At 36.8% G+C, this 23,288-nt stretch overlaps 13 protein-coding genes across 13 annotated transcripts; 9 read left to right on the top strand and 4 right to left on the bottom strand. All coding sequences in view use genetic code 12, as the record gives it.

Annotated features, from left to right (window-relative positions):
• Positions 1–1,690: 1,690 nt before the first annotated feature.
• Positions 1,691–1,906, bottom strand: DASC09_032580 (uncharacterized protein; the record flags this gene model as incomplete). Its single annotated transcript, XM_064996857.1, has 1 exon — positions 1,691–1,906. The coding sequence occupies one exon, from the start codon at positions 1,904–1,906 to the stop codon at positions 1,691–1,693; it is 216 nt and encodes a 71-aa protein (XP_064852929.1).
• A 787-nt stretch (positions 1,907–2,693) lies between these two features.
• On the top strand, positions 2,694–5,072 carry DASC09_032570 (bifunctional nucleoside/nucleotide kinase/histidine phosphatase family protein; the record flags this gene model as incomplete). The annotated part of the gene is made up of 1 exon (XM_064996856.1): positions 2,694–5,072. One exon carries the CDS (start codon positions 2,694–2,696, stop codon positions 5,070–5,072), a length of 2,379 nt encoding a protein of 792 aa, XP_064852928.1.
• A 1,200-nt stretch (positions 5,073–6,272) lies between these two features.
• DASC09_032560 (40S ribosomal protein S23) lies at positions 6,273–7,190 on the top strand (the record flags this gene model as incomplete). Its single annotated transcript, XM_064996855.1, has 2 exons — positions 6,273–6,337; positions 6,818–7,190. The coding sequence occupies 2 exons, from the start codon at positions 6,273–6,275 to the stop codon at positions 7,188–7,190; spliced, it is 438 nt and encodes a 145-aa protein (XP_064852927.1).
• A 349-nt stretch (positions 7,191–7,539) lies between these two features.
• On the top strand, positions 7,540–8,247 carry DASC09_032550 (uncharacterized protein; the record flags this gene model as incomplete). The annotated part of the gene is made up of 1 exon (XM_064996854.1): positions 7,540–8,247. The coding sequence occupies one exon, from the start codon at positions 7,540–7,542 to the stop codon at positions 8,245–8,247; it is 708 nt and encodes a 235-aa protein (XP_064852926.1).
• Positions 8,248–8,308: 61 nt separating this feature from the next.
• Positions 8,309–9,790, bottom strand: COG5 (Golgi transport complex subunit COG5; the record flags this gene model as incomplete). Its single annotated transcript, XM_064996853.1, has 1 exon — positions 8,309–9,790. One exon carries the CDS (start codon positions 9,788–9,790, stop codon positions 8,309–8,311), a length of 1,482 nt encoding a protein of 493 aa, XP_064852925.1.
• Positions 9,791–9,994: 204 nt separating this feature from the next.
• On the top strand, positions 9,995–11,227 carry DASC09_032530 (pseudouridine synthase family protein; the record flags this gene model as incomplete). Its single annotated transcript, XM_064996852.1, has 1 exon — positions 9,995–11,227. One exon carries the CDS (start codon positions 9,995–9,997, stop codon positions 11,225–11,227), a length of 1,233 nt encoding a protein of 410 aa, XP_064852924.1.
• Positions 11,228–11,388: 161 nt separating this feature from the next.
• Positions 11,389–13,218, bottom strand: POL4 (DNA-directed DNA polymerase IV; the record flags this gene model as incomplete). The annotated part of the gene is made up of 1 exon (XM_064996851.1): positions 11,389–13,218. One exon carries the CDS (start codon positions 13,216–13,218, stop codon positions 11,389–11,391), a length of 1,830 nt encoding a protein of 609 aa, XP_064852923.1.
• A 255-nt stretch (positions 13,219–13,473) lies between these two features.
• On the top strand, positions 13,474–14,172 carry DASC09_032510 (uncharacterized protein; the record flags this gene model as incomplete). The annotated part of the gene is made up of 1 exon (XM_064996850.1): positions 13,474–14,172. The coding sequence occupies one exon, from the start codon at positions 13,474–13,476 to the stop codon at positions 14,170–14,172; it is 699 nt and encodes a 232-aa protein (XP_064852922.1).
• Positions 14,173–14,750: 578 nt separating this feature from the next.
• Positions 14,751–15,956, top strand: DASC09_032500 (uncharacterized protein; the record flags this gene model as incomplete). The annotated part of the gene is made up of 1 exon (XM_064996849.1): positions 14,751–15,956. The coding sequence occupies one exon, from the start codon at positions 14,751–14,753 to the stop codon at positions 15,954–15,956; it is 1,206 nt and encodes a 401-aa protein (XP_064852921.1).
• A 709-nt stretch (positions 15,957–16,665) lies between these two features.
• SIT4 (type 2A-related serine/threonine-protein phosphatase SIT4) lies at positions 16,666–17,598 on the top strand (the record flags this gene model as incomplete). Its single annotated transcript, XM_064996848.1, has 1 exon — positions 16,666–17,598. One exon carries the CDS (start codon positions 16,666–16,668, stop codon positions 17,596–17,598), a length of 933 nt encoding a protein of 310 aa, XP_064852920.1.
• A 731-nt stretch (positions 17,599–18,329) lies between these two features.
• DASC09_032480 (DUF3835 domain-containing protein) lies at positions 18,330–19,958 on the bottom strand (the record flags this gene model as incomplete). Its single annotated transcript, XM_064996847.1, has 1 exon — positions 18,330–19,958. One exon carries the CDS (start codon positions 19,956–19,958, stop codon positions 18,330–18,332), a length of 1,629 nt encoding a protein of 542 aa, XP_064852919.1.
• A 225-nt stretch (positions 19,959–20,183) lies between these two features.
• DASC09_032470 (uncharacterized protein) lies at positions 20,184–20,933 on the top strand (the record flags this gene model as incomplete). Its single annotated transcript, XM_064996846.1, has 1 exon — positions 20,184–20,933. The coding sequence occupies one exon, from the start codon at positions 20,184–20,186 to the stop codon at positions 20,931–20,933; it is 750 nt and encodes a 249-aa protein (XP_064852918.1).
• Positions 20,934–21,329: 396 nt separating this feature from the next.
• MSE1 (glutamate--tRNA ligase MSE1) lies at positions 21,330–23,084 on the top strand (the record flags this gene model as incomplete). Its single annotated transcript, XM_064996845.1, has 1 exon — positions 21,330–23,084. The coding sequence occupies one exon, from the start codon at positions 21,330–21,332 to the stop codon at positions 23,082–23,084; it is 1,755 nt and encodes a 584-aa protein (XP_064852917.1).
• Between the last annotated feature and the right edge of the window lie 204 nt (positions 23,085–23,288).

Genomic DNA, 23,288 nt, shown 5'->3' with positions numbered 1-23,288 from the left:
ACTTTGTATGAACAGAAAAGGATTAATAGATTACCTGGCAGTTATACTACTGCATGGGTCAATCATGATGCGCTAGGGCTCGTAATTTCGGGAGCCATCCGGATATATACCGATCCCTATTATGAAACGAAATTACGGAAAGAAATTAAGAAAATCATACAACTTATCATTTGATCATGGCAATTCGATGGTTAATAATAATAGTTTATTCTGTCTATATTTATCATCCTTCTATTTTATCCGTTTTACTATCAATAATTGCGTATGTTCCAATATGGCGGAGCCGATTGGCAACCTCACTACATAATTATTTTGGTGCCCAGCATAGTTAGCGATGTGTTAACTCTAAAATGGATTTGACCATATCATAATTGATGATGTATTCAATAGAATAGAAAAAACAACTATAATTGCAACTAAAAGAAGTAGTATGATATTAATGGTGGTAGTGGGATTGAAGGTTGTTACTTGTATATGCTATGTCTTAACTTCATCAAACGTTTTTATGGTTATCATCATCTCTATTCTTATCTTCATGGTTATTAACTATAAATGTTTACGTCATTTGCTGTTTTTCGTATCTCCTCTGAAGTTTTCGAGAGATCAAAGAAAAGATTTTTTACAATTTGCTTGACATTTCGTACTTTACATCCGATACTACTCTTTGGTGACAAATAAATTTCTATCGCAATATCTTATTTAATATTATCAAGATGTCTTACCAAAATATTAGGATACATTCTCACCGAAGATTAGTCCAATATCGAACACAACCTCAAGTTGGGATATACAGAACCAAAGGTCGTTCAGCCCCTGATCTGAACCAGTAGCCGTAATTAGAATTCAGAATTTGAAATGGATAATTCATTTGTGTAGATTTAAAGACTAGTAAGGTAAAACATCTCGTTGTAGGCTAGGAAAAATAATAATCATCTGTTTTTTCAAACCGGCGTACACTTGATGCATTTGATGATAAATAGGACAACTATCACAAGAGTCAAGGAGATGAATATATTAGCAATATGTGTAGTAGAGCGTAACTTTGCCAAGTTTTTATACACAGGAATTCTTGGCCCGCGTGGCCATGGCTTGGAAAATTTCAAAACTGAATTTCATGGTTGTTTTGTGTTGTTTTTTTTCGCTTCCTAAGCTCAAGTAAGATTATTTAAATTAGGAGAATATACATCTTGATCAGTTTATTACTATTTATAAGTGTTAATGTGGTCGCCCCCACCATATATTTCAGAACAGTGGCACTGGAGACTTTTCCCAGTGTTGAGGCAACAAACTAAAAATTTACCATTTGTAGACTCATGTAGCCTTGCTGTTACTATATACTGAGATTATATCTCTGCTGTTCAATTCCTTTAATACTTTCTTTTCGGCTGTTTCACCCTAGTTCACTTAGTTCAATCATCATATTTTCCCTTCAAACAGTAAACATATGCTACTATTCCTAGATCATACACATTTACAGCATAACTAGTAATTAATATGGCAATTAAATACGTTAGTGCCGAATGCTATCAAATGGCCCTCTGTTTAAACCTAATACAGATAGAGAATAACTTGCAAGCATAGTTGCAACTATAAGAAGTAGTATGACATTAATGGTGGCAGTCATCTCTATGCAAATTGATAATAGGTTACCAAACGTTATGGTATTTAGTGGGGCTCTATTTTGAGCTTATTATCCCCACCAGCTGACAAGGGCAATAACACCACCGTGATATACTCTGATACTGGATATACAAGATGCATGAGGGTTTGACCCTTTGAAAGATTCAATATCAGAGCTCTCATCGATATATTTCTTGACCGCAATGCCGCCCAAGGAACAAAGACGCCCACTGATACTATCGGAGTTCCGCTCAGTGGGATTTGGATCTTGGATTTCCGAAACCATTACGACGCATTTGTTCCGTCATGGAGGCCTCCATGAGACGTGTACCAAACCTGTGTTTTCTAACGGCAGTGTTGACTTTGAACGTTTGTGGATGGGAACTTCCTTGGTGGTGACGAACTTGGATCAACATATATTTCTCGGATGATGTTCCGTGGAGTATCATATTAGCACTGAAGACTGTGGCATCTTGCGCTCGGTAGATGATTGTTAAAGTTATTATACCAATAATATCATCTATAATATCATCTATAATATCGTATACAGATACTTTGTACGAACTGGAAAGGAATAATGGATTACCTGGCAGTTATACTATTGAATGTGTCAAACATGATGCGCTGGGGCTCGTAATTTCGGGAGACACGCAGATATACGCCGATCCCCAATGTGAAACGAAATTAAGGAAGGAAATTAATGGAACGTTGTGCGGTTTCCCAGCTATTATTGTCGAAAGTCTTCCTCATTGGAAAGCTAATGAGCAAAAAGATGTATATATATTAAAAAGGAGAAATGGATGAGGCCTCCCCTAATCGTAGTGTCATAATGCCGGGCAGCGTAACCGTATTGTTTGTGTTTTTTTTTTTGTCCAATCGATGGTCATCATTCTTAGGTGACTGTTGCAGTGGTAGGATTAACAGTAGCAAAGAGGTGTTGAAATTATTGAAATCTGCTTCTCCTTTCTCTTCTTTTCTATTTTGACCGGGATAGTGCTAGATACCTTCTAGATCTACCTGCAAGCATATTGTCGTTCTCCCCTACAGTGTAGAGCAATAATCGTTATTATAGTATGACAGATCCTAAAGTCTTCATCAACAAAAATGCCAGTTATGAAGACGTTATTGTCACCACTGACGAGGAACAAGACCACTATCACAAGAAAAATGACAATGGATCCAATGAAGTTCTAAGTGACACTTTGGCATCATCTTTTGTCTCACAATTCAGAGTTCCAGATTATTCATCGTCCGAAATGCATCCAAGAAATATCAAAGCTCTCCCATTACCGGCCTTCAATAAGCGACCTTTAAGTGATACCCCATTTGTCTCAAACCATACTCTGCCTGTTCTATCTAGCGATAATAATACACCGATGGGAAACATTAGTGACAACGAATTGGCATTATCTCCAATCACCGCATCATCGAAACCTCATCACACCCCGCTTCAAAAGAACGCTAGCGCATTATTTGAGGAGGCTGACAACGATGCCGATAACGATGATAGTGATGAAGAAGATCCCATTCTTGCTTCCAAGAAATTTTTAGATAGTAAAAAACCATTTACTGTGGTACCCCAAAGCCGAATAGAGCGCCAGACCCAACGGCCCAAACGTCGTGCCACTACCCTCGATGTTCCTGGTCTAACAAAATCTCGAGATTCCCCTGATGGCACTATTGCTTCATTAGATGTGGCTAGCAAGCTTGTTATTGTCATGGTTGGTTTACCAGCACGCGGAAAATCATACATCACCAACAAGTTGGCGCGCTATTTAAACTGGATGCATCATGATTGCAAAGTGTTCAACGTTGGCAACACCAGAAGAAAAACCGATTCTCATAATTTGGGCCCATCGTCAAAACCATTAACGGATATCGAGAATACTAGTCATTCAGCGAATTTTTTCTCGCCAGATAACAAGTCGAGTTTGGACATTCGTGAAAAATGGGCAATGGATACCCTTGATGAGTTGTTGAAATATGTGTTGTACGGCCCTGGAGCAGTTGGCATCTTTGATGCCACCAATTCGACGTATGCTAGACGTGAACGAATTGTTCAACGTATTAATGAATCATCAGAAAATAGATTGAAAATTCTATTTTTGGAAAGTTATTGTGATGAACAAGCTTTAATTCAGAGTAATATTAGACTAAAGCTTTCTGGTCCAGATTACAAACAAATGGACAAGGATAAAGCCCTCATTGATTTCACGGAAAGACTATCGAACTACGAGAAAGTTTATCAGACTTTAGATGAAACCAAGGAAAAAAAAATCTTTAAAAAGAAGCATATTGGATACGTGAAAATGATTAATGTTGGAGAGAAATTCATCACGTTCAAAATTTCTGGGTTTCTTGCTTGTCAAACTATTGAATTTCTTTTGAATTTCAATCTCAAAGATAGACTTATCATTTTGACCCGTCATGGGGAAAGTTTTGATAATGTTGAAGGGAGAATTGGTGGTGATTGTGGGTTAACTGCTAGAGGTGTTAAATTCGCAAAAGCACTCACCAATTTCGTAACTCAAAAACGTGATGAATTCAACAGAATTCAGCTTCAAGAGGCAGCTCAAAATATTGTTCAAGCCCATGACAAAGAAGAAGGTGATGCTAGCGACGATGATGAGACTTCTGAGCAGACGTTTGGTGTTTGGACTTCAATGTTGAAAAGAAGTATTGATACCGCGAAATATTTTAATAGTGATGAATTTTTTGTTAAAGAAATGCGAATGTTGAACGAACTTGGTTCCGGTAAAATGGAAGGCTTAACCTACAAAGAAATTCAGGAGAGATATCCCCAGGAATTTGAAGCTCGAATCGAAAACAAATTGACATATAGGTACCCTGGACTCGGAGGCGAATCGTACTTGGATGTTGTCAACAGACTTAAGCCAATAATAACAGAAATAGAACGTGCTGAAGACCATTTATTATTAATTACTCATCGTGTTGTTTCGCGAATCTTGCTTGGTTATTTCTTGAATATTTCCAAGGAGCATATTGGCGACTTGGATATTCCATTACACTCGGTGTATATCCTTGAACCAAAACCATACGGTGTTGATTGGTCACTCTATGAATATGATGAGCACAAGGATAGTTTTTTCAAAGTTGATAAATTTAAGTATACCAAGAGATTGAAAGAAAATGATTTGAGTAATTCGGGACGCCAGCGGAAATATAGTGTGGTACCATCAGTTCCTTCAGGTGCATTGGGAAGGTTTAGGGAAAGTCGTTCTGGCAGTAATAATTTGCACAGACTAAGAAACTTGAATGAAAATTATGAATCAACCGGTGGTTTAAACTTTCTTGAAGCCGTCGCTAGCGTTCATAGTAAAAGACCATCACACAGCACATCACATAATGACGATAGAAACCCTTTTGAGTTAAGTCATCTCAAACAGCGTCTCAATGAAGTACAACGCTCTCAGAATAATGGTAATGAGTAGATACATCAATTACGGAATTTATTCTCTTTATTTTTTTTACATTTTTTTTTTTATATATAATTAAGGATTTAATTATTGGAGTATGGATGATAACTATTAATTGAACCATATAATGGTCTATATTTTTAAATTTTGAGTTTTTTGGATTTGGTTTATATATATATTCATTATTTATTGGAATTACATATACCCACAAGAAAATGTAGCGAGTCTCTTGTCATATATTGATAATACATTCCCCAATTCCCTCTACACGCCTGATTCTGCTGCTGATTAAATTATGGAGAGGATGGATATGGTGATGAGGGCTGTCTGATTGCAGTGACATTATTATTGTCTATTTGAAATAACGTTCATTAAGAATAATACTTCCAAAAATTAATCGTAGAATCATTGCTACAGTTGAAATGGTTTTGATATTTAGCTTCACTTTTTTTTTTGAAAAAAAAAACCGGTTCAAATTTTGCGGTATGTATAGTCCCTTGCACAGGCCCTTCCTTGACTGATACTTTTAGTAAATTTCACAAATAAGAAAATTTAAGACGCTTTATTGCATATAAAATGAGAGGATTCCCCGCTTCTCCTTTAAAATAAGGAAATTACATGATGTAGGTAATATAATACAAGGTAGTCGAATATGGCAATGGAATTAAGCATCAGCAAGCCTTGCCATGACAATAATATCCTTAAAAGAATTATCATCGAACACGCCACGTACATCTATAGAATATCATTTCAAAATGTCTTAATCTTCGACTAAGCAAAAACCGCATACGTTGGATACAAGAAATGAATAAATTCAAAATTTTTCACCATCTTTGATAAAACAATAACACCATTCTTCGGTAACTATTGAATGCGAGCTTTTGCTGGTATGGCCAGTTTTTTTGTTTGTGTGCTCAAAAATGTCACGCGAAGAAGGGGCGGACCGATCCATGGGAGTGGAACCTGTACTGAATCTTCTTGATAGATATTTCGCCCTAAATGGTAACTTTAACTTTATCATGTGACCTTATATAGGGCACTCTAAGTGACGTTGATTGTAAGGTAGCAGGTGAATCTGTGAGCTACTCTCCACGTGACCGTGATCGTTGAGGTGGATGGCGGTCTGCGTAGGTTTTTTTAAAATTTTCTTTTCATGTAATTTCTACACCCGTTGTGAAGAAAATAGATAGCAAGTAACAAATTGAATAATCAAAGATGGGTAAAGGTAAACCAAGAGGTCTTAACTCTGCTAGAAAATTGAGAGTCCACAGAAGAAACAAGTAAGTAAGAAATACTCAAATGGCAAGGAATGGTGAGGATTGTATTGTGGATTTGAAGATTATCAAAAATGTGGTGAGATTAAGTCAACAATTATCAAGATATGAAAGAACAATTGAAAATCATCAACAGAAGAGCATATCAATACATCATTGAACTAGTGAATTCAAAAAAAAACAACCTAATAACGAAGTATCATTTCATTGGATCAAGTTTAAAATTTTTCCAACTATAAATTTTTCGACAAATCTTGGAAAGAAAAATATTTCAATACCACCATCACTTGAAAATGGTTTTGGGCATTCTTAAATTTAGTTAGCAAATTACATCGGTGTCAATTATTTGAAAGCACAGCAACACAAGAAGTGATTTTTAGAGAATTGTCTCTCAATTTACACATTCGATTCATCAAATCAACATTCCCGTCTATGATAATATTTATTCTATGTGATTACCAATACTAACGAATTTTTTTATTATAGCCGTTGGGCTGATCAATCTTACAAGTCCAGATTGTTAGGTACTGCCTTCAAGTCCTCTCCATTCGGTGGTTCTTCTCACGCTAAGGGTATTGTGTTGGAAAAGATTGGTGTCGAAGCCAAGCAACCAAACTCTGCTATCAGAAAGTGTGTCAGAGTCCAATTGATCAAGAACTCTAGAAGAGTTACTGCTTTCGTTCCAAACGATGGTTGTTTGAACTACGTTGACGAAAACGACGAAGTCTTGTTGGCTGGTTTCGGTAGAAAGGGTAAGGCTAAGGGTGATATTCCAGGTGTTAGATTCAAGGTTGTCAAGGTCTCTGGTGTCTCCTTGTTGGCTTTGTGGAAAGAAAAGAAGGAAAAGCCAAGATCTTAAATGCTGTGTGTTTATTGTTCTCGCTTAATTCTTTTATGTAACTTAATACAACATTTCATTCTAACGTCTTTTTAAAAACAATTTATGAAAGAAAACAATTTAAAAAAAAAGATTTTATTCTTGTAATTGATACAGTCTGTATGTAATCAAGTCATCTAGCTCCTCCATAGACCGCTCTCTTTGTGTCTTTTCAACCCTAGGGAACTCGAAAGGAAGTACCGTAGCTGTGCTGATGCATCACTAAATTTTTCATAAATCCAAAAAAAAATTCTCATGTGAGAAAAGCTGTGATTATCATCATCAATATATGTTCTTAAGCAACCATACTTAGACTTAACGGAGCACAAAGATGTCGGATAGTGAAACCAGTGATACGGAATACCAACTTCCCACAAACCTCGACTTTGAATTTGTCGATACCACAAAACCAATTAAAGAAGACGAAAAACCAGAAGAAGATCAAGATGAACCTATAATTTCGAATGAAGAGACAAATGATGCCCCCGAAGAGTTTTTCTTCCCACTTTTTGCAACTGAGCTGGCCCCAGTTACATCAGAAACCCCTAGCAAAGATGATGAAAGTTCGCGAACTGGTTTGATGAAGGTCACTTTGAATGACGCTGTTGATGATGAGCCAATCATACAGTCACGCCCTTCGACCTATTATTTCCCAGAATACACAGAACAGCAGCTATTGTCATTCAAGCTTGCTGCCATAGAATATGATGATATATTCAGTAATACATTCGATAACCGTTACACTTGGAGAGGAACACAGAGGAAAGTGACAGATTTGAAACAATACAATGCGAAAATTGATGAAGCTTCACAAAAGCTTAAAAAGAAGGCTCAAATGAGACCAAGTTTGAAAACTAGAAAAAATAGAATTCTTGCGAAGAAAAATGTCAAGCTAAGAAAGCAGAGCATCAAAGATTTGGAAAAGAAGCATCAAAAAATGATTAATCAAAAGAAGAAAAGAGGAGGGAAAAAGAACAAAAAGAAGAAGGATGGACAAACAGCTACACAAACGAAAAAGCCAGAATACAGAACGGAATGAAAAAACAGTACTTTATAGGTTATTATTCTGTGTTTATGAAAATGCTATACAAAGCAAGTTCTTATTTATTGGTATTCAACTTTTTAATTGAGTTGCACATCATCACCACTTCGATATTCTTCTCCGATATTTTGTAGAAATCACTACTATTCTCCAATATTCTCTTTTTAATTGACGCCAAAATTTTTGAATAGTTATTCTTCAAATTCTTGGCCACCGGGCCACCTTTCAATAATGTTCCCGATATCATGCTTTCGAACTCCACGGATATGTCTTTGTAAAAATTCGTGAATAACGAATTATTGTTTAATGATACTGGCATGTTTTTCAAAATAAACACGTCTAATGACAATGTGTGATCTGTAGTGGTTTCTCTAGTTATGTTTTTATCACCAATAGAAGTGTAAGAGCTGTTCAGATCATCATTGATAATACAAGTTTCAAAGGGATTGTTTTTCATCAACAGGGAATCATAATTGAGTAACCTGAGGTTCTGCAATATTCTCATGATCTTCAATATCTTGTCCGATTTCTTTGCTACTTTGATCATTGAATTATCAAAACTCTTAGGTGAGATCAATATTTTCTTGAGTAAGTTCATGCAGTTATTGAGTTCATATTTGTAGTAACGATGGAAGATTTCAACAAAAGAATCGTTATTATTGATAATCATTAGAGTAATAATCACGGTGACAATAACTTTTGCTTTATAATCCTCGGAGTTGGGTTCACCATCGGCGGTCGTTTCAAAGAAATTATCATTTTTCAATAAATCAAGACAATAATTATTGAGAAGATCGATTTTTTCAATCTTGTATACCTTATTGAAATTCTTGACGATTTTCAATTGTTTGAATGAATTTCTACTTTGCAGTCCAGAATCATACAACTTTTCATCCTCGTGTAGTAGCTTATTCAAGAAATAGTAATGGTTTGTCATTTTCATCAAGTTCTTGTTGAGTGTACCCAATTCTTCTGGGGAAACTGATTCGATGTTGTTGTAAGTCTTATCTAACTGTATATTTCTGAAACTGCTATTGAATTTCTTCACTCCGTCGATAAATAGGATCAAGTCATTTATAAGGGAGTATGTTTTATGGATATTTTTCAACCTTCTGATGTATTTCTGCGAGCTTTCATAATTCATTAAAAAATCTCTATTCAATATTTCCATGAAATGGTTCAATTCCTTCAAAGAATTTTGTAAAGTATTGTTGAAATCCTTCTGAAACGACTCGATTTTTTCAAACTCGTTGATCAATACATCATAATTACTCGAAGAAATCTTGACAATCTTGGAGTTCACATCTTTAATACTGAATGAGATCTTTTTCATAGCAGTGACTAAATCCAATTCGTTTTCAGAGCTATTGTCGTTTTCAATCTCGTTTAATAATACACTTTGATTTAAACTATTCAATTGACTCAAATATAAGTTATTTGTCGATAGTAACAAGCCATTAGCGTACTGTGAAGCAGCAAAACCGTCCGTTATTAGATCCTTGTATTCAGATAAGTCATATTCAGCTTTTCCAGTTGCCATTTTCTTCCATGATATTTTTCTATAAAAGAGACTAAATAAAATGTATCGTTTTGTATCTAATCTTTACGTGGAGTTTTTCTGAGGTTTTTTCTTTCCCTCCACAGATGCACCGGTACCGTGGGTGGTTGATAACTTTTTTAGATTTTTTAGGGGATATTGATCACCAATTGTAAAAGTTCTAACCAGAATAATAGTAATGCCACAATGATGCTGCCTTATTCGATCTCAAAAGGGGTTAGATATGTTCGTCCTTATTTTCATGCTTTCAAAACCAATACGAAAGGACGTTGGGTGGGTAAATCGTTATTTGAAGTCATGACCAAAGAGTTGAGGTATTCCGAACCTTACTATAAGAAATTGGTGGATTCTGGGAAATCCTTCGTTGTTAGACGGCATGAGAATTCAAAAACTTACAAAGGAGACGATCTTGAAGAATTGAAGCTACGTCATGGTGATGTAGTTCATAATGAGGTTCACAAGCACGAACCTCCGGTATTAACTGGTGATTATTTGTACTCTAATACCACCGAAAAATTATTCTACAGTGAGTTCAATAAGGCAAAATGTTCGGTGCAAATAGTGTATGAGAATAAGGATTTATTGGTGGTGAACAAGCCTTCAGGGATTCCTGTCCATCCAACAGGGAACTTCTTTCACAATACTCTTTCTGAGCTCTTGAAATTCGAATTGGGAATCGACAATCTTTATCCGTGCCATCGATTGGATAAACTAACCTCAGGGATTCTAATTTTTGCGAAAAACCATAGGGCGGCTAAAATCCTTGAAGATCATTTCCGTTTCAAGCGCATCAGCAAGCATTATTTAGCAAGAGTGACAGGAGACTTTCCTGATGAAACCACCTGCCATGATCCAGTGTTCCGGGTGAACCCATCACACAAGTATATATCAACTTCACAGTCTATTGTTATTTCAATCAAGACTGGGATCACCCATTTTAAGAAGATATCTTATGATCGGGTGCTCAATCAAAGTATTGTGAAATGTATCCCAGAAACTGGCAGAACCCACCAGATCAGAATCCATTTGAGAAACTTGGGATACCCTATTTCTAACGATCCCACTTACGGGCATGAAACCGTTGGACCATTGAGAAACTCGATCGAAATGGGGATCTTGGAATCATTAAAGTATGGAAAATCAATTGAGGAGTTGATTAATAAGGAAATGAATTCTTTAGAATACAATTTGAGTAATGAACTTTTCCAATCAGTAAGTAAAGAGTTCTTAGACAGACTCAAACAATATCAGTCTGAAAATCTCGTTTGTGATGTTTGTGGAGAAAAAATGATGAACTCTTTTGATGAACCGGAGAAAATGATGATTTACTTACATGCTCTGGAGTATCGACTAATTGATCCTCAATCAAAAGCTCTAGAATGTGAATTCAAATCAGATCCCCCAAAATGGCTATTTTGAAAACATTCACAATAAAATTGGGCTATGGAATATAAAAGGCTACAAAATTTGAGTAGGAATTGGTTTTGCTTTCTTGAATTTCTCAACTTTCCACCACTATGATCATTCTTGAATTACCGGTGGATGAACTTTTTTGGGCACCCGCCTGATCTACCTTCATTTTATTTTTTTGTGAAATCAAGTCGTTTGAACTCACCAATATTTCTTTCCATTGGTGTGTGCCATACAACCCCCAACAAATCAAGAATCCTCTTTTCATCAAAACTTTCAATCAATCCTTGAGGACTCACCTCAATATCATCATCATCATCAGATTCGTCGAAAAAGGAATCATTCTCTTGGTAATTAGAATTCTTAGCCCTAGAATTATTCCTTGGCTCTGATCCTACTGGTATGGTTAATGCTGACCTATCAAACAAACCATGGTTAGAAAGTTTATAGCCTTCCAATCGTGCTAAAAACCGCACCATTCTATTGAAAATATCATTGCCCGTGAAATATAAAAGTGCCGCTCCGAGTTCATTATATTGCACAAATAAAAAGTCAACTCGTCGGCAGATCCGTTTTTCGTCTCCAAATTTTTCAGTTAATTCGCCAGCACTTTTCCGAGATTCCAAGAATTTTTTCACTCGATCATTATAATCAACCAACTTGGCACCACTTAAAAATTTGGTGTCGGAACCCGACAACTCACATTGCAAATACCCTATGGCGTTTAACTTACCCATTAACTTCTTGGCGACTCCAGAATTGACCAACTGGTGTTTAGTTTTATAATTTGGACTGGTAAGAAAAAAATCAATATCATGACTTCGACTAAGACCTCTTCGGTAACTTCCCATAATATGAACATCTAAGCTGGGATCCACTTCTTTGCAAACCTCTTTCATCATTTCGTAATGAAGATCGATCATTTCTCTCTCTATTGACTGATTCCAGTCATCATAGTACTCGATTCCCAACCTTTGTTCTTTGGTTAACTTGATAGTCCCATTTTTGGCCTTTGCCTTGACGTCATCCATCAGGGTTATATGATATGCCTCGTACCAATTTCTAGCAATAGCAGGACCAACTCCAAATATATTTGTCAAGCCCACAATGATTTGAACTTGTTGATCTTGTTTTAATGTATCCAATTGGGCAATTTTCCCTGTCTTAGCAAACTCGGCAATCTTTCTCGCAATTTTTTGTCCCACTGCTCGCAATTTGATTGCTTGTTGATAGGTAACGATTGGATTATTATGTTCTAATAACAAGGAGTTGATGGCTTGGATATACCCTCGGACTCTAAAATCATCGCCTAATCCATCGTATAATGCCTGGAATTCTGATAATGCCTTGATCACTGGCAAATTGGGGTTATTTTTCACTTTTGACGGTTCTAATAGTCGATCATTCAAAGAGGTTCTAATCCATAACTTTATTTTTTCCCGTCTTGAATCTCTTTTAAGGGCTTTTCTTTCTTGCTCGGCCAATCTTCCTGTATTTTTATCATCCTGATCGAGATATTGCTTCTTGGTTGGTTGCTCAGAAGGTGATAGTGATACAGATTTTTTCCGCTTCTTGGTTGGTGACCTGGATTTCCCATCTTTTGTAAAATTTTCAAATTCATTCAAAAGTTCTTGGTGGACTTCCGGTATCTGATAAGCCGTCAAGCTCAAAACTTTGCCAGTTTCTATGGAATCATTGAACCAGCTTTCTTTGATGAACGGGACTTTTATCAACTTATCAATGATTTCTGCTTTGAATGCCGTGGCATCTGGTTTGAAATTTTTGTTGTATAGCTCTTCAAGTTTCAAGCTGGTGATTATGGCCCGAATACTATTCAATTGCTGGTAATCAATCAATATATGGGTAATTTTATCAACATTTCTCTCGGTCAAGCTATTTTTCATTTGCGCACCATGGATATCGAAAACCTTTCGCTTATGAGCGATAATTCCTTTGGAAGAGTTTTTGGGAATAGTTAAAAACACAAGCTCTTTAAACATCTGTAATTATTATTATTATTCCCCCCGAAAAGAAGCAATACATCTTTCTTTGAATGAAAATATAAACACTATTTTATTTGATTGTAGAAGGTATAATCGCTACAACAAAACAAGAAAAACTAAATTGGAATGCGCACGCGCGATGAGCTGGTTGGTGGCACTGAGAGTTATCTTGCCCAACAACAACAACAGAACAGTTGGTCAGGGAACAGTAGATGGTAACACCACTGATAACTAATAGAAATATATGTGAATATGGAGAATGAGTCGTCATGGAAGAGCCTGCAGCTTCCCTTTTATGTGGTGATCCAAGATAAATCTCAGGGTAGGCTACGAGACAATAACCATCGTGATGATGGCGATGATAACAATAGAGAGATGAGCAAATTCACATCAATTGAGTATGATAAGATATTGGGAAATAGTGTTGAGAATAGTGAATTGTTTGAGGCCCCAATCAATGTGTATCCAGAAATACGGTACAAGTTTGTCGATGATTTGGAAGACATCAAAAATGGATCTCCGGCTGAGCATGGTGCAGGGCACCATCATCACCACCACCACCCAGTGGGGCAAGAGGGACTCAATAATGACGATACCGTGGTGGTATTAGACTTTGATCACCGAGGGGAAAACATCGTTGGATCAAGGTGCCTTAGTGACAATTGGCAAGTGTATGAGATCAGCAGAATGAAGAATAATAAGGTATCATTTGAAGGGCCTAACAATCACGAAAATACCACCAATATCGTTATAAAGGGCACCAACAGCACGATTGATTTGGATTCGGAAGCGCCGATTGCTGGGACGGTCAAGGTGCCCAAGAAAGTAACAGGAGAGGAGGAAGATTTGGATCAGTCGATTGAGGATATCCGGAATTTGGTGAGCTTGTTTAACGAGAGGAATAAACAGTTAGAGCAGATGGTCAACTTGCATTCTACCTTCCCTAGATGAAGGTTTATTATAATAATGGTACACCTATATAAGCACAGTACATAGAAGAAGGTCCCGCATGTATGGAACACACGTGATATACATGTATATATTCAAAAAATCACATGGACTCAGCTGATTGGCGCGTGAATGCACTTTCCGGCTTTTTTCTTTATTTTTTTTTTCTTTGTTTTTTCTCTCGAGAGACGATTGATTGGTTTATCTACTGTTGGGGACCCAATATATTATATACAGATTAATTGGTAAAATTACACAGGACAACGGTGTCGTGAAATAATACCACAGCATTCCTCAATAAAATATCTGCTTTTGAAATACCTTGGCTCAATTTGTTGTTGGTGTCTCCGACTTTTTTTTTTTTTACCTCGCGTTTTTTGCAATTTTTTTGCAATATCCTGTGTGTGAAGGTTGTATTGGTGTGACTGTGCTTAAACTAAGTTAATTGATTGTCACCACCATCTTTATATCAGAAGAGCTTTGGCAATAAAGGATATATTTATGTTGGTTCAACAGATTCCCGGACAAGGACAATAAAGACACAAAAAGAATTGGAAATTAAATAACGAATCATTTTAATAATGGCTGATAGAAGAGTTTCTTACCAACTTCCTTCAATCGACAACCAAATCGATGAAAATACCAACTTTGCCGAGGCAAATAATCATCAGAATACCCCGTCTCCTTCATCAGCAGACTATGCTGCTGTCATTGACTCGACATTGGGTTCCGCCGCCGCGTTAAGTGAGAGCCACCATAATAATAACACTAACAATAATAACCATCATCCAACCTCGTCAAACCTCCCTCATGTTCTTACCAAAGGCGGTGGCTCGAGAGTGACGAAAGTTGATCAAGATCGCAAGCATTTACACATTAGATCGGAACAACGAAGAAGAGAACGAATAACAGACGGATTTTCCCAGTTGAGAGCGGTGGTTCCTACCGTGAGATCAGGTTACGATTCCAAGGCATTGGTGTTGAAGAAATCGGCCGAATACATCGAGGCGTTGGAATATGAGGTGAGCAATTTGAAGAACCAATTGATTGCCCTCGAGCAGTTTTACAAAAATAATGGCAATTCCAACAACAATAATGACAATGTCAATAACGATAATAACGAATTTAATGACAATAGAGAAAAGAAAGATGGTGAAAAAGTTTCCAATGAGGATACCAAGTCAGAATCAAAGGACAAAAACAATAGTGATGATAATAACAGTAATAACAATGGCCATGGTAATATGCAAATGATGTTCCATCCGCCATTTCTACCACCTCATCCTCATCCACCATTTGTTCCTGCTGGCTTCATGCCGCCAATGTTCCCATTTATGAGCCCAATAATTGGCACTCCTATCGGACCAAACAATCCTGGAAACCCAGACCAGAATAACCACAATGGCACCATGGGTCAGCCTGCGACATTGACCGCTGCTCAAACCCAACAGATTACCAACCAAGCTTCGGTAGCTGCCGCTGCTGCATTGATGCAACCGACAGTACCGTATTACTTTGCCACTGACTTCACTTCCAAAAGAAATCAAAAGCCAGATGACAAGAAAGAAGATAATGCCGCCACTAAAGAGACCGCAGCTAATGATAGTGATAAAGAAAAATCTTCAGGATCTGACAACACTGGTGACGACAGAAAGGTGAAACCAGAAACTTCAAATGAAGTTGAAATGAATGTGGTTGATGCCGTAAATGCCTTTGCCGTTGCCGTTGCTACTAACAAGCTTAAAGAGGCAGTGGAAAGGGTGAATCTGAATAATCAGGAGGCATGATGCTTCACCCAGATGATTGGCGTTCCTCGATTGACTCTTAGTTGATCATCTTGTATGGTTTTTTCCGAATTTTCGTTGTGAGTTTGGTGTGTGTATGTCAGTATGTTTTGTGTTTCTCCATGTAATTTTTAGCCCAATTTTTTGACTATTTTTGTCCCCTCCCTTATTCCTCCTTTTTATTATCAGTATTATTAGCTGTTTCTTCCTATTTCTTAAATTATCTTTCCCTAATTCTCTTGTACTTTTATGGTTATTCAGCGAATATGTGATTATAAACTCAGAGTGTACCATCCATGCGGGTCTTTAACGGCCAGGCATCCCACCCGGACCTCATCCCACTGCGAAAAACAAAGAAAAAAAATGGTGAAACTCATAATCATGGTAAGTCCCATATATATAATATTTATATGTATATATATATATATATATCTGTATATATATCTATCTATCCCAATTTATTACAAAATCCAAACACAGGAAAGATTAATCCTTTCCCATCGTCCCATAACAAATTCAGAAAGAAAAAAAAAAAAGGAAACAAAGGTTTTTGTTTTGTTCATTTGCGATCCTCTCCATTATATGATTCCTATATTACTTCCTTTAGACTTTGCGAATCACAGAAAACTATAACTATTATTATCAGTTTTTTTTTTTGTCATTTTTAAGTTCTCTCACTTTCCTCCAACAACAATAATAATATCTAACAAAGATGCCCGGAAGAAGAGGCCCCGATGAGTGGCTAGAAACTATCAAGAAATGCCAGGCCTTACATGAGAACGATATGAAAGAGCTTTGTGAAATGGTTAAAGAAATATTGATGGAGGAGTCTAATATCCAGCCGGTAAAGAGCCCGGTAACGGTGTGTGGGGACATTCATGGGCAATTCCATGACTTGTTGGAATTGTTCAGGGTTTCCGGGGGATTTCCTGATAATATCAATTATATCTTTTTAGGAGATTATGTTGATAGAGGGTACTTTTCTTTAGAAACTTTCACTTTATTGATGTGTTTGAAAGTGAAGTATCCTTCAAGAATCACGTTGGTTAGAGGGAACCACGAATCTCGACAAATTACCCAAGTATATGGGTTTTACGAAGAGTGCTTAACGAAATACGGGTCAACCACCGTATGGAAGTACTGTTGTCAAGTGTTTGATTTCTTGACGTTGGCAGCGATCATCGATGGTAAAATCTTGTGTATTCATGGAGGGTTGTCACCAGAAATCCGTATGCTTGACCAAATTAGAGTGTTGTCAAGGGCCCAAGAAATTCCTCACGAAGGGGGATTTTGTGATTTAGTGTGGTCAGATCCCGATAACGTGAAAAATTGGTCGGTCAGTCCAAGAGGGGCCGGTTGGTTGTTCGGGTCTGCCGTGGCTCGAGAGTTCAATTATGTCAATGATTTGAAGTTGATTGCCAGAGCGCATCAATTAGTTATGGAAGGGTTCAGGTATCATTTCAAGGACAAAGATGTCGTCACAGTGTGGTCAGCACCAAATTATTGTTATAGATGCGGTAATGTTGCTAGTGTCATGAAAGTTGGAGAAGATTTGAACCCACAATTTAAAATCTTCAGTGCGGTGCCTGACGATTCTCAACGGATGGCTCCGGAAAAACAACAAAGAAGTGATTATTTCTTATGAAAATGAACAAGACTACGAAGCTGATGATATGAATGGTTTATTTTTCTTTTCTTTTTTTTTAATTTATTTACTTATTTATTTTTTTTAACCTTTTACATTATTTCTATTTTTCTTCCCCTTCCAAAAGATCCTTTCTTTTCCATTATTAATATCTCTTCCCTCTCTCTTACTTGGTGTTTATTTATGATTACTATTTTTTATTTTATTTAATATTGTTCCTGGCCATCTTTTCATCCTATAATGAGCAAAAAAAAAAAAAAGAAGAAATGAAATGAAATGAACAAAGTGTTAACGAGAGATAACTTATTAAATGGCTATGCAAATTATGAAAGAAACAAAATACACTGGATCATTCCGGTTGTTAGTCTCCATCATGGTTATTGTCTCTCCTTTTGTTATATTATTATTATTATACTATTATTATTATTCATCTTGTGTTTCTTTCTGGTCCAATTATTCTTATTCCATTGTGATATTCAAGGGGGTGTAAACTTTATAAATGTTGATGGCTTGTTTTTCTTTGTTTATTTTCCATTTCCTCTTTTTTTTTGTCTTTAGTCCTTATTTAATGCTAAATAATTCTTTGGTATTGATCTTTTTTTTTTTGTTTATCTTCTCTCTCTCTCTTTTTTTTTCCTCTTCTTTTTTCGCGTTTGTTAACTTATACATTTTACGACAAGTTCCTTTTTAAATTCATGAGAGTTAATATTTGTAATATTTTATAAATAATACTATGCAAAATAATCGACTTTTGGATTCACTTGAGCAGCCTTAAACCTACTGAATTTGAGAGGATTTCCATGCTCATCAATAGGTTCCAATTCTTGCTCTTCATCGGCTCTCCTAGTGAACCCTGAGTTGGAATTGATGAAATATTGACGAAGGTTCTGATAACTTTCGGCAATTTGTTGATTAATAATATCTGGTTTGAAATTATAATCCTCATCGTTGTCATCATCATCATAATATTCTCCATTTTCCAGGAGATAATAATTATTAAGTTTGTCCTCAAACTCCGTAGAATCAACATTTCTTTCGACAATCGAATCACTCAATAACGGTTGAGAATCAATATCATCAGGTTGATTTTTGTCTTCTTTATTTTGTTTCGCTTCTTCTCCCAGATCGCCACCAGCATTACGGATAGCTTCTTCCACTAGTAGTACCTGCTGGTTGTATTTTTCAATATCCTTGATATCCTCAATGATGGAGTTTGGCATATCATATTCGATTCCCAAGTCATCCTCGTACATGCCCATCATGTACGCATTAACCATATTGTCCATATCATTATTGAGAGCTTGGAAGTCGACTTTGGTTAACGGGACGTCTGGATTGGCGTTATCATCATTATTTTTATCATCGTCACCATCATGATTATTATTATTATTATTATTATTATTATTATTATTATTACTGTTATCATTGTCATTATTGTTTTCATTTACTTTTATCGCATTTTGTTCAATTTCTTCAGTCTTTTCATCAGAAATCACTTTTTCTACCAGCGACGATGAAATTTCAACTCGCTCATCCTTCAAACTTTGTGAAAATTGAAGCTTATTGTTTGGAACTTTTATAAAATTTTTCGGCTTTGGTTTTGATTTCTTGGTGGGTTTTTTGTTCAAGGATCCGAAAGATTTGGACCCTGATTTCTTCAACACTTTGAGCTTTTCGTCGTCGTTGACTGGAGTTGATTTTTTCGTTGTGGGCTTATAAATCAAAGGTTTTGACTTCTGTTTCTTTTTCTCCTCCAAAATATCGTATAATCCTTTTCCAGGGGCAGGGGATTCAGGAACAATAATTTCGATTCTTTCTGATTCTTCTGGTTGGTCGGAGTTTGTTCCCTCTTTGATAAAGCTTTTTCTAAACTCTTCAAAGGACATCTTAGATAAATCCTGATTTACCACATCTTTCGATAACTGAAACAGTGAAATCTGGGGCTCTTTGTTATTCTGATCACCGAATCGTACTGATTTTTTGGTGGAACTTTCTGTTGCTTCATTTGTCAGCACTTGATGATGGTCATCATCATCATCATCATCATCATCATCATTATCGGCAAAGTACTTGTTGTTGATTTCTATGAGTTTCTTCTGTTTACGCTTTTTACCAACGATTCTATTGATATTGACCTTGGTAGCAGCCCCGCCATCATTAATCTTGGTGTTCTTTCTAGTTTGAGCTGCGATTTTCTTAGCTTTGTCCTCTAGGGTCTCCTTGGGTTGTTGATTCTGAGTCCTTTCCAAAAAAGCTTGAAAATTGTCTTCATACACCGAGGTGGGAGTCACAGTGGCGGAGACCACAGCATCATTGTCATCCAAGGTTTCGACGATATCAAACACCGGTAAATCTCCCATTATATATTATCTATGATATGATAATTGTTATCCCCGATAATCATTGCAAAGATGAAAATTTCCCAATTTTTTTTTTTTTTTGCCCTCATTTCCACCCACCCTGGTGGCTCCTCCAGCTTCCTAAGAAAAAAAAAATAAAGATTACGAAATTATCAGCGATACCACCATAGTGATTCATATACTATATAGCATATATTGTATCATATCAAACACCTCTCCATAAGCATGTCAGACACAACACAGAACAACACGAACAGCGGCCCAGAACCATCGTCGGTGCCGTTGGCCACATCGTACCCCACCCAAAAAGACCAAACGTATCTCTTTGCCAACTCTTGCGATTTGGAGATCTACTGTTCGCCGTTTGGGGTGAGTGCCCTTTATATCAACATCAAAAACTCGGGGATCGTTGGTATTGGCAGCACCATGGGGAGAATAACCGGTCAAACCAAGGGGAAGGTGTACTATAACAATGGTGAGGATTTCAAGCGAAAGAAGTTCAAGATCCACGGGATTGTCGATAAGAATAACATGCTCAGAATAGATTTCTTTCGTATTTTCAAGAACGAAGGGAAAGTGGATCGTTTGACTAACGAGACTGTGAAGAATAATAACGGATATGATCGTGACATATCCGTGTCTCCTGTGGGAGGAGATGCTGACTCTATCAAAAGAGAAGATGGCAATAATAATAATGATAATAATGATAATAATGATAATAATAACAATAATAATAATAATAATAATAATAATAATAATAATAATAATAATAATAATATCAATAATACTACTAATAATGATGGAGGAAATAGTGAAAATATAGGCGGTGGTAATAATAATGATGAAGATAACAATAATCGTGATGATATCGAAGTCGAGGTTCCCGATATCATTTTCCAAGGACCATGTCCAAGTTGCAGGCCTGAAAAAGTTGATCCGTTCATTGGGGTGTTTAGTTTTGAGACCGAAGATTGATGATAAATATGTACGTTATTTTGGGGGAGGATGAAAGTACAATGAATGGGCTGTGGTTTCGATATATGTGATGTGGTTTCTCCTTTTCGTAATACATTGTGTTATTTCTTTATATATATTTTTTTCTCGTTATGACGGTACTTTTTGTTTTTTCTTGAATAGATCAACCACTCTTACCTTTTTTTTTCCTCAATATGTTTTTTTAGATGTTTAATTACCACTTTCTTGATGTTTTCTAATTACTTTCTGTGTCTAGCATGGGGGGTTGTACACACCCGCAAGAAAAAAACTGGAAAATTGTAAAGTGGGTGATTATGATGAAGAAGAAGATCATCAACATAGAGAGTAGGAAGGAGACAATAGGATAAGGAGGGAGAAATATCAATACCATTAACCATGTATTTTCCTAATGCCCAGATATTGTCAATGATGGGCACTCTTTCTCGAAAGAAAATATTATCCATTATTGGTAAACAACAGTATTCGCTTTTATCTTCTAAAAAGCTTTTCAAAGATACAAAGAATAAATCCTCCTCAACAGACACTCAGTCTCTGAAAAAGTCAAAGAAAAATGATATCCAACCACGATTCCCTACAAGAACTCGGTTTGCTCCTTCGCCTACAGGGTTCCTTCACATGGGATCATTGAGAACCGCATTGTACAACTATTTATTGGCAAAGTCGACCAACGGGACATTCATTTTGCGTATTGAGGACACTGATCAGAAAAGATTGGTTCAAGGAGCAGAAGCCAACATTTTGGACACTTTGCAATGGTGCGGGGTCAAAGTGGACGAGGGTCCAATCGAAATCGATCGTAGTACTGGGAAAGTGATCAAAGAAGTTGGTGAATATGGGCCTTATAAGCAATCAGAACGTTCGCACATCTATAGAAAATATGCCGATGAATTAATTGACAAAGGATTGGCGTATCGATGTTTCTGTTCTAAAGATCGATTGGATAAACTTGCGGAAAGTGCGAAGAAGTTGGTGCCACCAACCACTGTGTCTTATGATAGACATTGTACACATTTAACGGAAGAAGCATCAAACGATAAGAGCCAACATCAATCATTTGTCATCAGATTTAAGTCGCCCGCCCACAAATATCCTCCATTCATTGATTTGTTGCACGGACAAATCGATCTCCAACCACAAATCAATCCAAATGATGTGAGATACGAGGACCCAGTGTTGATGAAGAGTGATGGCTTGCCTACTTATCATTTTGCTAACGTTATTGACGACCATTTGATGAAAATAACTCATGTTATTCGTGGAGAAGAATGGTTGGCATCGACCCCAAAACATATTGCGTTGTACGATGCGTTTGGATGGGATAAACCAGAATTCATCCATATCCCATTGTTGACCACAGTTGGCGACAAGAAGTTGAGTAAGCGCTCAGGTGATAGCAATGTGATGTCTTTGGCGGCAAAAGGGGTGTTACCAGAAGCGTTGGTGAACTTCTCGGTGTTGTTTGGCTGGTCGCCGAAAAGAACCACTCCTGGAGAACCAACAAAAGAGATTTACAGTATGAAGGATTTGTCAAAGATTTTCTCTATTAACGAGTTGACCAAAGGCAATGCCAAGGTTGATGACAAGAAGTTATATTATTTCAATAAGGTCCATTTGCACCAGAAATTGGTGTCTGATCCGGAATTTTTCCAACAATGTGTCGGCCAACTCGTTGACGGGTTAAATTCAAAGTATGCGAACGGTTGTTGTATTCCAATCACGAACGAGAAAGGAGTACAGATTTTGCAACATTTGGGGAAAAACTTGACGACGATAAATGATTTATTGGGGGAGACGTACCAGTATTTGTTTGAATCGCCAGACTTGGGTGGTAATGATGCTATAAAGTTTGTCCAAAATATTGGTGAAAGCACGACGAGGGTAACCAAGATCTTACAAGATGCCAGTGACTATTTGACCTCGGTAAAGACTTTGGAAGGCTTCACCAGCAAGCTTGGGGAGTACAGTTCTATAGAAGTGAAGAAGAAGGAACTTTTCCAAGTGTTAAGGTTTGCACTTTCTGGAAGTCATCCGGGGGTTAGCATTGATGTTTTGGTTGATATCTTGGGACAACAAGAGAGTATCGATCGTTTCAACGGCGCAGTGAAATATCTACAAGAGGAGAGTCGATGAATGGTAAATAGATGGATAGATAAATCGAGTAAATAGTGGTTTTTTAGTTACGGAAGACTGGTGGTAATCATTACAAAAGACTAGTGATAATTATCACGATGATAATGTACGCAATGCTAATAACAACAGCAATAGCAATAATAAATATTCTTGTACTTAAACAATATTCAGAAGAAAGTTTCCACAATGTAACGCTTTTCTGCA

The sequence above is a fragment of the Saccharomycopsis crataegensis genome, assembly GCF_037102585.1.
Source record: "Saccharomycopsis crataegensis DNA, jcf7180000000084, whole genome shotgun sequence".
Classification (NCBI taxonomy): domain Eukaryota; kingdom Fungi; phylum Ascomycota; class Saccharomycetes; order Ascoideales; family Saccharomycopsidaceae; genus Saccharomycopsis; species Saccharomycopsis crataegensis.
Note: the sequence above shows the minus strand (reverse complement) of the source record. Positions and strands in the feature narration are given on the sequence as shown.